This window comes from Fukomys damarensis, unplaced genomic scaffold, assembly GCF_012274545.1.
Source record: "Fukomys damarensis isolate Sample0158 unplaced genomic scaffold, DMR_v1.0_HiC HiC_scaffold_24, whole genome shotgun sequence".
Taxonomy (NCBI): Eukaryota; Metazoa; Chordata; class Mammalia; order Rodentia; family Bathyergidae; genus Fukomys; species Fukomys damarensis.
Window position 1 is genome coordinate 11,025,016 of NW_022900936.1, and position 14,210 is coordinate 11,039,225.

The 14,210-nt window shown below is 45.2% G+C and overlaps 1 protein-coding gene across 2 annotated transcripts in view; it reads right to left on the reverse strand.

Annotated features, from left to right (window-relative positions):
• Hunk (hormonally up-regulated Neu-associated kinase) overlaps nt 1–14,210 on the reverse strand; it is a 103,251-nt gene that overhangs the window by 19,114 nt on the left and 69,927 nt on the right. For both annotated transcript variants that reach the window (XM_033768046.1, XM_033768045.1), the window contains exons 6-8: nt 7,277–7,360; nt 6,616–6,751; nt 399–561 (exon numbers count right to left, since the gene is read on the reverse strand). In XM_033768046.1, coding sequence (XP_033623937.1) covers nt 399–561; nt 6,616–6,751; nt 7,277–7,360 — 383 coding nt within the window. The remainder of the gene's footprint in view (nt 1–398; nt 562–6,615; nt 6,752–7,276; nt 7,361–14,210) is intronic.

Sequence of the window (14,210 nt, forward strand, 5' to 3'; positions counted from 1 at the left end):
ATATACTTATATATATATTGATCTGTTGTGGGTTGACTCCTTCTGATACAGAACCTTGGATACTGAGGGTTGAGGGTGAATTCCTGACAGGCACTGCTCTTCAACTGTTATGACCAAAGTCCCCAGTTTCTTTAACATGGGGAACCAAAGAGCTAAGAGGGCACAGATCAAAAACAGACAACTGAGCTGAAGGAAAAAGAGGCTTGAATTCCTCACAATTCTCCCCAGGGCTTAACTGAAAATACGAAAAACATCTTGGATTCAAAGTACTACCTGAGAAGCAGGTTTTGCTACTATTTTATCCCACACTTAAGAAACCCAGCCTCACCTTCGGTTAAATAAGCAGTTTGGATCAAGTGTCAGCAACTGGGCAACCCTGGACCGAAGGCCCCACTTACCCCTGACAGGTAGCGCTCGAGTTTCTTGTTTAAGAGGAAGTAGATGGCGAGGGTGTGGCAGGCGCGGTTGGAGAGCACCGTGTTGATCACATCACTGTTCTTGAAGCCCAGCTTCTCAGTCATGTGTAGCACCACACTCGGGCTCAGGTCCTCCAGGGAAATCCTGTGGGCCGGACAGTCACAAATGGTCAGCTCTCCACGCCGACGGAAGGGCTCACAACATAGCAGCACTGGGCTGGCCCATGCAAGCCTCTGTGGACAATCAGCTTCACACGTTCACTTGACTTCTTTTTACACAAGATTTCATGTACACAGAGAGGAGGGAACAGCGCACAGCTGGCCCTCCCTCTGTTTCTGTGGGTTCTTCATCTGTGCAGTCCAACCAACTCTGGATGGAAATTATTTGCAGAATTTTGTAAGTGTACTGCACATGTAAAGACGTTTTCCTTGTCATTCTCTAAACAACACAGTATATCCACTATGTACCTTGTATGAAGTACTGCAAATAATCTGGAGGTGACTGAAGTACAGAGGAAGACGTGCATGGGTCATATTCAAACGCCGTGCCATTGTAATGTTTGGAAATTGAGCATCTGCAGATTTTTGGCCTCCTTGGGAAGATCCAGAAAACAACTTCCCAGGGACTAAAGTATTTTAAATTATAGATATCATGCCATTTCACTTCTAAATGCTTGAGTGTGCAGTTTTAAAGCCCCAGGCCATCCCCTAAAGAGCCACAAGGCCATCAACACTCCGAGTAAAATCTTTTTTTTTTTTTCTTTTCTTTTTTGATACCAGGGATTGAACTCAGGCCCTTGCTCTTGCAAGGCGCAGGCAGTGAAACTACTGAGCTAAATCCCTGGCCCGTAAAATCTTAATAGATAGCATCTAATACCATTACATTCAAATTCCCCGACTGTGCCCCCAATTTCTTTCCAATTAGACATCCTTTCCACAGAATATTTCTTGGCCACGGGTGGAACACGCGTTTAGCCTGTCTTTGGGCTGGGCAGGGAAGGCATTCGGGAACTAATCAGACCACTAGAGGATCTGTGAGAATGCACAAGTTCCTCCATTTGGGGAGCCTGTACTCAGCTATAAATTGGGGTGCTCTCAGAGGGGGAAGGCTGAAGCTCGTTCACAGTGGTATTCTAAAAATACTCCTTCTTGCATTCACCCACCAAATCCTTGCCACATGGAACTGATGTTCCAGGAAGAGAGAATACAAATCCATTTAGCCCTCATGATAGTCCTATGAGCAAGGACTATCAGCATCAACATTTTACAGACAAGGAAACTGAAGTAATTTGCGCAGGGTCACAGAGGCAGGAAGTGGCCTCCCCAGAACTAAACCCATGCAGTGTGGCTGGAGTCTGGGTGCTAAACCTCTAGTCTCACTGCCTCTCCATAGACCCACTGAATAGCTACCAAGAACAAGAAATCAGGGTGAAGGTTACAGGCGCATGCACTGGTAATGGGGGTACATCGTCAGACAGAACACTCTAAATCCCGAGAGATACAAGTAGGGAACGGGTGAGCAGAGGGCAGTCATGACTGGAAGGAGAGCTCCCGACCTGCACCAAATGGGCTAAAGATATTTCTCATGGGACCTCAGAGCCATAACACCCAGAAAAAGTGCCAGAGTGTACCCCATAACTGGAAAGAGAAGGAGCCCAACTTGCCCCATCCACTGATAGGGGACCAAGGGCATCACCCACTGTGTTGGGTTAACCTTTATCAGCAGCTCCTCCATTAGGCTGGACTGAGGGTGGGCTGCAACACCCATCCACAACCAACAGTGAAACTGCGTCCTCATTCCTGTTTGTCCCCAAATTATAAAACTCTATGTAACATGTGGGAAAGCGAATGAAATGGCTATGGTTAGAAGAAGATATTCATAACATATTTAAAAGAATATGGTTTGGGGATACAACTCTAGTAGGGTACTTGCTAGTATGCTTGAGGACCTGGATCCCAGCTCCAGCACCAAGAAAAAAATTTTAAGGAAATAATACAATTATTTGCATTACGATGACTGCAGTCACTCACCAAAATGCTTAACACAGGCGGGTGCAATTGTTTAAAAATATCTGGTAACACTAGTGTAGGAATGATAATGGCCCCACCCCTAGCCAATCAGATCATACCTGAAGTTGTGCCCCGGGCCAATCAGATCATGGCCTTACTCCCTAAGCCCCGCCCACTGCCTGGAGCCAGGGACTCCAGGGTGAGAGAGGGTGTGGGGTGCAGGGATTGAGGGCTGCAGGTAAAACGGATATGCCCTGGGTCAGACACCCCAAGACTGCCTTTTATGTGTGTTGTCTCCAAAACCAGGCGAGTCCTGCCAAATGTCGGCTGACAATCCACTCTTGACAGACACTAATACATATTTTAAACTTTCCAATAAATAATGTATATATTTGGTGCTCTCCGATGTCTGTTGTGGAATTCATGTTCTATCTGTCCACTTGGATGATACAGAGAATGGAAAGGTGTCCCGCCGCACGAAGTATAATTTGAACTAAGCATATTCACAGTAGGCCCATTTTATACCATTTTGGTCTCATGCTGTCCCATGTTATCCATGACACGCTTTCCTCCCACCCACCTCCACAGCTAACTAGAGGGGTGGGGAGCTGTGTAGATCCCTTCAGGAAGACGGGAAAAGGCAGCCCGGGCAGCCCTGTAAAATTGTCTGTGCCCGGATCAGCACAGCCAGCCAGGCATCCAGAAAACATCTGTTGACTGACTGGCATGAACATTTATTATAAAAAATTAATGCTTACAGCTGTTTTCCTCTTTCTTTGTGGACATCAGCTCAGATCCAAATGACTTCCTAGGAGAAGCCTTTACAGAACATCAGTGTAAATTTAGGGACTTTATCTTCTCTACTTTTCCAAAAGGCAAACATTGACAACATCTAAAATTATTAAATCTGGTGCTTGCTTTGGCTGCACATATACTAAAACAGTTAAAATCTGGTTGTATTAATCAACTTTGTCACTGGGACAAAATACCTGCCATATACAACTTAGAGGAGCAAAGGTTTATTTTGGCTCAGTTTTCAGAGGATTCAGTCCATGGTCTGCAAGGCAGAGCAGCAGAAACAGCATGGCCGAGGAACGCTACTCACACCCAGAGAGCCAGAGAGAGCGAGACAGCCTCTCCCAGGGCAGGCTGCCCATGACCACTCCTCCAGCGGGGCCCAGCTCCTAACAGCCTGTCCAGCTATGAAGTCACCAGAGGATCTATTGATGAGGAGAGCCCCAGCTCTGAGCACGGGAGACTGCGGGGACTTCATATATAAACCATAACCCGACACTAGGAATGTAGGGAAACTTACACCTCACTCTGTAGAGAAAATATATATATATATTTTTTTGGTTGTATGTTCTTTCTCCTTTTATCTATATGCGGGTAAAACAAAAAAAAATTGTCAAAAGTACATTTTTGCCTTAAAGAGAAATATTTTTCAAAGTATTGTCAAGAACAGGTACCTCTCCCAACAGTTTAGAATGCTCGTTTCCGGTCTTAAAAACTGAACGCTGATCAACCTGTAGTAAAAAGCGAGTTAACAGACAAAGATCGCCTAAGTGGCAAAACAAGTGTAGGAAGGTGAGTTTAAGGGTTAACCTGCCAAAGCCGACCTACAACCTCGGAGGAGCTACAAAGTGAGACCTCACATGTCACATGTCACATCCTGATTCTGTGTCAGCGGAGTCACTATTGGTGGTGAGGAGAGGCTCACTGAGTTTCTGACACAGCACCACCTCCTTCAAGAGCCATGCGGGGAGTGAACTGATTACTGCTCATTAAGATGGTGATCTCATTAGCTCAATGACTCACTGGGCTGCCCCCAGCGGCCCCCTTTAACAGAAAGCATACCTACACGCCGCTATCCGCTGGCAATGAGGCATGGCCCTCGCCTCTGCTTTCTGACTCTTGTTGGGGATAGTATTTCTGGTGTCTGTTTCAGATACTGGCCCAAATCGAGCAGGTGTTGGAAAACAGCAAATCTATTTCCAGGTTCCCTTGGTAACGTAAGTAATCTAGATTTTGTCTAAATCACCGCCCATGAGCCAAATGCTAGAATTCTAGAAGGCAACCAAGCGAAACCACCTCCTCTGTGGCCACAGAGTGTATACACTGGGTCCAGCATTGTGGATCAGGCTCTGGGAATGTCTACCCGAGTGTCCCCTTAAGTTCTGGAACTTCCACCCCAAGACAAGGCCCTGCTGCCCGTCCCGGTTGGGGAAGTGGGCGTTCAGCTCTGATGCACTTGGTGGATGTTTCCAGCGCTTCCCAGGCATTCTGGGAGCAGGACGGCAGAGGAAACCCCTTCCCTGGGTTTTCAGTCTCGACCTGCCCCCTTGGTCAGTGGTTCTGTGTTCTTATCCAAGGTCAGGCAGACATGCAGGCCTGGCCTAGTGGGGTCAAAAGGGAGCATCAAGGGGACAAAGTGACAGAGTTGAAGACGGTCAGAGGCCACCACTGGGACAAAGGATAAAGCTCCTGGGACTTTAATCTATTATGTATTAAAAACATATTTGCGTCTTCCAAGGCAGTCGGGAACTTAAAAATGGCTTTTTCTAGAAGCCGACGCTTCTCTCAGGACTACAAATGCCCAATAGATAACTAAAGCAGAACAAAGCTCGCCCTTCATTTGTAAAACTCTGGGTCAGCTCCTGCTCTGTTCTGCATGAAGCACCAGTCATCTGAGGAGTGTCTGACTAGAAGCAGTTGGCTAAACAAGGTTTGTTAGCCCAAATTCAGCCACCCTACCTTAGGGTAAGAGATTTACAGGGACATTCAGCCATGCCCAGAATCTCCACTGCCCTACATCTGTGGTTACCGTGGATAGGCAGAGCTTCACATGAGCAAGGCTGCCCTCTAAGTCAGGAGGATTAGTCCTCTGGGAATCAAATCCCTCAAGTCACAAGGGTTCAACCCAAACTACAAAACCAGGGCTGAGATAATAATGCATGGGACCTTGGCCCACCTTGGCTAATCCTGAAAAGCCGGTCTCCCGCTTTGGCTAGTGGGCCAATCCAGCTCCTACAGGGGCAGAAATTTTCCTTATTTCCTTTTACTTTGCTTGTCAGGGGGCTGGCATGATCTTTGTTAGAGCTGTACTTCCCCTTACTTTTTTTTTTTTTTTTTTTTTTTTTGGTACCAGGGATCAAACTGGGGACTTTGTGCTTACAAGGCAGGCGGTGGAATCACTGAGCTAAATTCCCAGCCCCATATTTTCTCTCACTTTTAATGAAAGGGTTTTTTTTCCCCCTGCAAATTCACGTTAGTCTTAATTTCCATTATCATTAAAGCAAGAACCCACTCTTGCCAGTAACACCACTGTGTCTGCTCTACAGAAGCTAAAGCGAGGGTCTTTATTCTCTTACTCAGGTTGGTTAGCACAATGCCAAGCGAGCAGAAGAAAAGCACAGAAAGTGTTTCCCTGGACTCATTTTCAACTCCAGTCTACAACTGGATAAAGCATGGGCCTCATGAAAGCCCCTTGGTGGCCCTGTGCTGCAGGTTCCAATCCATAGGCCCTGTCTTGTGTCCCACTGCCAGGTCACTGAGAGGAAAAGCCGCTCCAGCAAGTCTCCAGGGAAACCCAGTCTCAATAATTCCTAAGCTTTCTTCTTGCCTGCAACACTTTAGGAAGGAGGCTTGGGGTTGAAAGAACTGTCCCAATGAAGCAGCAGAAATCTAAGTAAGGGTAGTTTGAGAAGAAACTTTGCTTTTTTTAATTAAGAGTTTAGGACTTTAAATTTTCCTAAAATCACTGCAACAAAAATTATAAGGTATTCTGTTCCCTTTACAGGCCTGGAAAACACAAACACACACACACACACACACACACACACACACACACTCAGGCCACAGTTTCTCTAAATAGTCCCTTCATGGGAACAGGAAAGAGGTGTCCCTCAGGGAACATGGGTTCGAACCAGGGTTGGCATGGGGAATGTGGCCTGGATTTCAGCCTCCACTGGCCCTCTGCACAACCACGCGCTGTGGCACCATCTACACTTCCTCTCCCACATGGAGACCGGCCTGGCTGTGGCCATGTAGGGTGGAGGTGAGGAAGGACAGCCAAGAGTAATGGTCACTTTGACTCGAGTCAGGAACAGCTTCCTGGCCAGAACTCCTCAGGGCAGTGGGCTGGCCCGCTCTTGCCCGGGAAGGAGTCCCTCTGGGTGCACCACATTACCTGTTGGGATAGGTGATGTTACAGGGCACTTTGCCTGTGTAATTCTCATTGAGCCAGCGATTTGCCAGGGCTTGCTGAATATTTGGCCTCTTCACAGGATCCGGTTCCAGCAGGGAGCGGAGAAAGTTGATGGCCCCTGAAAAACATCAGGTGAAGAACAGACCTGTGTTACAGGTTGTGCAAGACACCAGTGAAAGCCACGGCAGGTCACCTGCCACCTCACATGCCCCAACTCCCCGCCACTGCTGGGGTGATCTATTCTCTGGGTCTTGGCGCAGAGCAGTGATTCACTGATTTGGAGAATGTGGGTCCAGCCCCACCTCCCTAGGAATGTGTGCCAATGAATCTCATCATCCTTCAGCCTAAAGACTTTGCTGTAGTCACATCAGCTATGCTAAGCATGAGGTAAGGGAAGGATATGCAAAATCATAAAATCCAAACAACTCCTTACTGTGGTTTAGGTCTAAAATGTCCTCCCAAAGGCTCATGTGTTCCAAAGCTGAGCTTTTGGAAGGTGATTAGACCAGGGGGCGTTATATACATCAGTGCATGAACCCACTGAAGGTTCAGAGCAGAATCTGCTAGTAGAAGACAGGGCCTGATGGAGGTAGGTCACTGGGTATGTGGCCCGGACGGGTGTGGTCTTATCTGTAGCTCCTCCCTTCTCTCCTGCTGCCTGGCTTCCAGGGATGAACAGCTTCCTCCAACGCAAGCCCTTCTGCCAGGTGACTATGGACTGAATACCCTAAAAACGATTAAAATAAAAGTTGAGTGTTTTGTCCCGGCCACTGGAGAGTAATAAAGATACCCCCTTTCCTTGAATCCCAGCCAAAAGTAACCTTTAAAAAATGCCCTCAATAATAGACTATATTAACAAAGTCAAGGACAAGAACCACATGATCCTTTCAATAGATGCAGAAAAAGCATTTGACAAGTTCAACACTCATTCATGATAAAAACCCTGCAAAAAATTGGAATAGATGGTCTATGTCTCAAATTAATAAAGGCTATCTATGAAAAACCAACAGCCAACATCATATTAAATGGCCAAAAACTGAAAACCTTCACGTTAAAATCAGGAACAAGACAAGGATGCCCACTATTAACCAGTCCTCTTCAATATAGTTCTGGAAACATTAGCCACAGCAATTAGAAAAGAGAAAGAAATTAAAGCAATAAAGGTAGGAAAGGAAGAAGTTAAACTGTCATTATTTGCTGATGATATGATACTCTACATTGAAGACCCAAAAAACTCTACCAAAAGACTTCTCGGCTTAATTGACACTTTTAGCAGAGTAGCTGGATATAAGGTCAACACCCAAAAATCAATAGCCTTCTTGTACACAAACAACAGACTCACTGAGAAAGAAATTAGGGAAACAATTGCCTTCACAATAGCATCCAAAAAAATGAAGTATCTGGGAATCAATCTAACAAAAGAAGCAAAAGACCTCTATACTGAAAACTACAGCACTTTGAAAAAAGAAATCGAGGAGGAGATAAGAAAATGGAAAGATATCCCCTGCTCCTGGGTAGGAAGAATCAACATAGTGAAAATGGCTATACTACCAAAACTACTATACAGATTCAATGCAATACCAATTGAAATCCCAACACTATACTTCACAGAACTAGAAAGAAGAATCCAAAAATTCATTTGGAACCACAAGAGACCTAGAATAGCAAAAGCCATCCTAGGCAACAGACACATGGCAGGAGGTATAACAATTCCCAATTTGAAACTATACTACAAGGCCACTGTGATTAAAACAGCATGGTAATGGCAAAGAAACAGACCTGAGGATCAGTGGAACAGACTGGAAGACACAAAAACAACTCCAGATGCACTCAGCTACCTCATCTTTGACAAAGGAGGTGACAGTCCCCACTGGAGGAAAGATGGCCTCTTTAATAAATGGTGTTGGAAAAACTGGATCTCAACCTGCAAAGGATTAAAAAAAATTAGACCCTTATCTGTCACCATGCACTAAATTAAAATCCAAGTGGATTAAAGATCTAAATATAAAAAAAGAAACACTAAACTTGATGGAAGATAAGTTAGGCACAACTCTGGAAGACATTGGCATAGGAAAAGACTTTATGAACAAATCCTCAGTAGCACGGGAACTAGCAGAAAGAATCAACAACTGGGATCTCATCTTATTAAAAAGCTTCTGCACTGCAAAAGAAACCATCAACAGAACTAAGAGACAAACTACAATGTGGGAAAAACTTTTTACCAGCTGCTCCTCAGACAAAGGACTATTATCAAAATATATAAAGAACTCAAAACAACCAGCGCCCCCAAATATAAAGACCCACTTCCAAAATGGGCATCTGAAATGAACAGACATTTATCAGACAAAGAAATAAAAGCAGCAAGTAAATACACGAAAAAATGCTCCACATCACTGGTCATTCAAGAGATGCAGATGAAAACAACACTGAGATTTCACCTCAACCCACAAAGAATGGCCGCTATCAAGAAATCACATAACAACAAATGTTGGCATGGTTGTTGGGAGAAAGAAATCCTTCTCCATTGTTGGTGACTGGTTGCATACCACTATGGTATGCACTATGGTTGCACCAGACTGGTGCAACCACTATGGAAGTCATATGGAGATACCTCAAAGAACTAGGATTAGAGGTTCCGTTTGACTCAGCCATCCCTCTGTTGGGCATCTTTCCAAAACAACTGAAAGAATCATATCACAGTGATATATGCACACCCATGTTTGTAGCAGCACAGTTTGTAATAGCTGAAACCTGGAAACAGCCCATCTGTCCATCAGTTGGAAACTGGATAAAGATTTGGTTTTTCTATAAAATGGAATACTACTCAGCCATAAAGAATGAGAAAGTAGATTCATTCATAATTAAATGGGTACATTGTGAGGATATACTCCTAAGTGAAGTAAATAAGTCACACATATGCAAATACCGAATAGTTTCTCTGGTGTGAAAAACTGAAATAGTACTCAAGATCCTAATGGGACAATTAGCAACATGAAATAGGAATAAAAGGACCAAAGATGTAGGGACAGTGAGAAGGATAGGGAAAGGGGAATAAGGGAAAAGGAAAAAAATATGAGAAAATGTAAAAATGGAATTAAAGTGTTTGAAGGTGGGGAGGGGACGAGGGGGTGAAGGGAGGGTGGGGACAAGGGAAAAAAATGAGAACCAAGACCTGGCATGTAAAGGTACAAGATCCCAGTAATGAATGTAACTGTACTGTATACCTAGAATGTACCAATAAATTCAATTTTTTAAAAAATGCCCTCAGTCTCCTTTCACTAAACATTTCTAGAATACCTGCTATTTACCCAAGCACTAGAGAAAGGAAGTCATTCGTCTCCTTGAGGAACATTTCCATCCTTTAAGATTGTAACAAGGGCAACCCTCCATAACATGTAAAAACATGCAACGAAGGTCATAAGCTACGAAACTGTTCAGCAAGAAAACAGGCGGTAGGTCCAGATATGAAAAATGGATGCCAGGGTCACTTCAAACTGAAGAGGGTCTGTCTTGCCTGAGTTCTGGGACCACTCTATTTTCTTATTCTATAATCCTTCTTTTATGGGACACTATTATACTGTCTCATAATATTTTTGAAAATTCTTTTGTGTAATTTTATACATGACATCCAATTGCGAATATACCTACTAATAAGCCCCAGAAAATAATCTTAGTTGGCTTGGTTGCCAACTTTTTTTTAAAAATCTTTTTCTCCAAAGCTATCTTTCGGTTTTCTAAGAGAATCTCACTTTGCAAAGAAAAGTCATAACAGTTCTGTCTCATTGGCTTTAAGTTGTCATTTCAATACCACTCTTAAAAGAACGAAGGGCCTTCGGTGAACACATTCTCTGCAGGGTGAAAATGACGCCATCAAAAGAGGAGCCTGTTAGGTGGTGAGAAGCAACCCTGGCTAGGTCCCTGTGACTCCTCCAGCAGGTCCTGTGCAGCTGATGAAGTCACAAGAAAGTCATCCACCTTCACGAATGTAATGAGCAAAGATATGTGTAGACACTGTAAGAATCACATTTAATACCATAAACTCCATGTGCTTGGGGATCTAGTTCAAACCCAGCACCACCAAGAAAACAAACACAGCGAACCCTTGACGTAGGAACAGGATCGGTTCCCGAGGGCTGGTTGTAACTAAGTCAGTACAGCTGGGATCAGGATGTTCACCTGGGCACAGGCTGTAGCTAACAAGAGGCAGGTGACCCTTCCATCAACCTAACTAACCCAAGTTGTTCATACGTCAGTGTGGTTGTAACTCGAGGGTCTACTGTGCTCTAAGCCTTGTAGCTGGGTCTCCAAATCAAACTTTCCTACACTATTCTTTGTTGGCCTGGAAAGCAAACAGCTCCCCAAAAGAAGAGGTTCCTGTGCTGAGCCCCTTACTCCCTTCCCTCAACACCCCTACAATGCAAAACCCATTTGGATCATAACGAGGTGCCCCTATCAACCATAGGGTAAAGACGCGGGCTGAATGAGTTGAACCGGGCATGCTGTGGAGTCAGGATGCTTTCTGAATGACCCCTCCCACGACACAGCGCAGCTTGTTCAGAGTGTGATTAACCAGAGGAGCCAGGATAAACCGGATGTGCGTTTTTGTTCTATTTTCATAATCGAGTGCTCTACGACTTCACAAACTGCTGATGAGCACAAGTAATTTTAGTCCAAATCTCTGCTGACGAATTTGATTTCTTTGAACGTCATAAGCATTGCATTACTATCCTAAAAGGACTTTAAGGACACCCTTGTAGCTCTTTAAGGTTTTTGTTAGGGTTCTGAAAACTCCCTGAGTCTCTGGGTTAAAAAGGATCGAAATATTCCTCACCATCCAGGACTGCCAGGCTCAGCGCAGTCCCCTGCCACTCCCAACCCTTTAGCCCTTAGGTCCCCGTTCTGGCCAGGAGCCCTGGGACGAGCCACATGGAGCGTTCTGTCACCCCGCTCAGCATAACATGGGCCACACATTCCCGTGGAGCAAAAGGTCCTGTTCTTCTCTTCCTGAGCAGGCAGCTTTCCCCAGTCTGGACCACCACGTGTGAGCACCCGGATGTTATGCCAAGGCTGAAGGTGACAGAGGAAGCCGTCCACCTTCTCCTGAATGCTGCCTGTGGCATGCAAATGGACCCCACCCCACTGGAAGCTGCTTCCTCACCACCTCCAGAGTAAGACTAGGAGGATCTGCCGACGTGCAACAGTTAGGGCTCCTCGGAAACCCTAAATGGCACTGGCTCCATAATGGGCAATGCTAACACTTCTCCCTTAGCTTGGCAGCATATCTGCAGCACACAATCCTTTTAATTAGAAGTGGCTGGAAGGTTTGGTGATGAAAGAGTAAACTGTGCAGAATGACTAAGCCCCGAGAGGCACTCACTGCTCTGTGATATGTAAGTGCCAGAGAGCAGAAAGATAAACCGGCCCAGAAGAGAGAACTGGAAAGGGCCCCGAAGGTTATGGCTTCCAACTATGCGGCAGAGACAAGGAGTGCCTCTTTGAAGGCGTGCTTCATGAATTCACAAGGGCAACCATGCTGTATTTTTTCAATTCAAAATTGGCAAAAAATCTTCAAACTGAATATAAAGGGAGAACTAGGATATAATACATGGATCATTACAAACAGGAGTGGCATACTCATCAAATTAATAAGACGTGTGCTCACGACACGCAGTAAAATTGACATTTTCTATTTGCATCGACATTATCCAAAGCACAAGGACTTAAAGACAACAGACAATGTCCTCAAATTGGGAGGAGGCATATCACACTCAATAAGATAAGGAAGGGAGAGAAGTACCACAGAACAGTAGGAAGATCCATTTTCACCCAATCACAGTTAATTCTTCCGAGATTCCATTTCCCCACCGGTAAATTGGAAACGATTGTACTTCTCTTACAGGGTTGTGTGAAAACAAGACGAACACGAAAAACACTTACACATGGTCATTCAAGCACTGGCAAGAAACGGGGAAGCAGTACAGAGGCAGATGATATCATACAGGACTACGAAGGTGGACCACGCTTGTCAGGAGGAGGGGGAAATAAGCTTGGCAGACTACAGAGGGACACAAGCGTGGGGCAGCAGCTGATCCCCGGAGCTGAGGTCATTCCGTTTAGAAAGGGGTACGTATGCAGCTGGTGCACAGCTCTGGGGCCTGCACTGGGCCCATTCTGGATCCCAAGTGCCCAAATGACCCCAGCGGCCACCTTCTCAGGTCACACACACACTTTCACAGCAGGGTCGGCAGCCTAGATGCCCTGAGCACTGATCGCGTGCCAACACCACACTGGAGTAAGGCCTTGCCCAAGAGAGGTGTTCATATACTCCACGAGGGAAAGCAAATGGAGGAGACATCAGGCTTAGCTAGGAAATCGGACCCAGAAATGCAGCTGATGCTCGGCAAGTCAAAGCAAGCACACAGAGCTCAAGGCCCCGGCCACAGCTCGTTGCAAAGAAGCAGCGTGTGGAGTTAGACCCAACTCCTGCGATACTCCGATTGCATGGAACATTTTCAGCAGGAACCTGAATTTTTATATTTTAAGGCATACATTTTTTTGTTTTTTTTTTTTTGGTTTTTTGAGACAGGGTCTCACTATGTAGTTGTGACTGGCCTGGAACTCACTGTGTAGCCCAGACTGGTCTCCAACTCACAGCGATCCTCCTGCCTCAGCCTCCTGAGTGCTGGGATTATAGGCGTGAACCACCACGCCTGGCTTTTTTTTTTTTTTTAACTTCTTAAGGATAAATTTAATTTAATAAAAAAATATTTAGTTCTTCATCTGCAAAGGCTAAGGTGCCTGGGAGTAACCGACCAAAGTCATGAGAATGATTTTCTTGTATTATTAACCTCCGTGGCATATCCTGGCTGCCCGGCCCAGGCCTGTGTTGAATCAAGGATGAGTTCTTTCTCCTCCTCTTACAGCTTGAGTGTGGTTCACTTAATCCTGTTCACAAATACGTGTGGCCTCCACACTAGGGTGACACTGCCTCGTTCCAATACCCGAGTGAAGCCATTTCTATGTTTCAGAAGCTTGAAGGTACGGGTGGGAAGAGATTTCATGCTGGTGAAAGGCTGGCTCTCTCTTTTGCTCACTCTCTTCAGCAATGTTGAAAAGAAAGGCTATTTACTAGGATGGGAGGTCCCTTTGGACCCAGCCATCCCCCTGCCGGGAATCTTTCCAAAAGAATTCAAAGAATCACACCACGGCGATATATGTGCACCCATGTTCATTGCAGCACAGTTTGTAAGAGCTAAAAGTTGGAAACAGCCCAACTGCCCACCAACTGGAGACTGGTTAAAGAAGAAATATATAAAATGGAGTACTACTCAGCCATAAAGAATGAGAAACCAGAGACATTTATAACTATATGCACATTGAGATGATACTCGTAAGTGAAATAAACAGGACACACGTGTGTGACCGCCAAACGGTTTCTTTGGTGTGAGAAACTGCAAGTGTAAATGGGGATCAAAGGGGGTAACAGATAATGTGAAACAGGAAGAAAAGATGCAAAGGAGAAAGGGAAGTGGGACGGGTAGAGGAAAGGACAGAAGGGCATGGAATTTATACGAGAA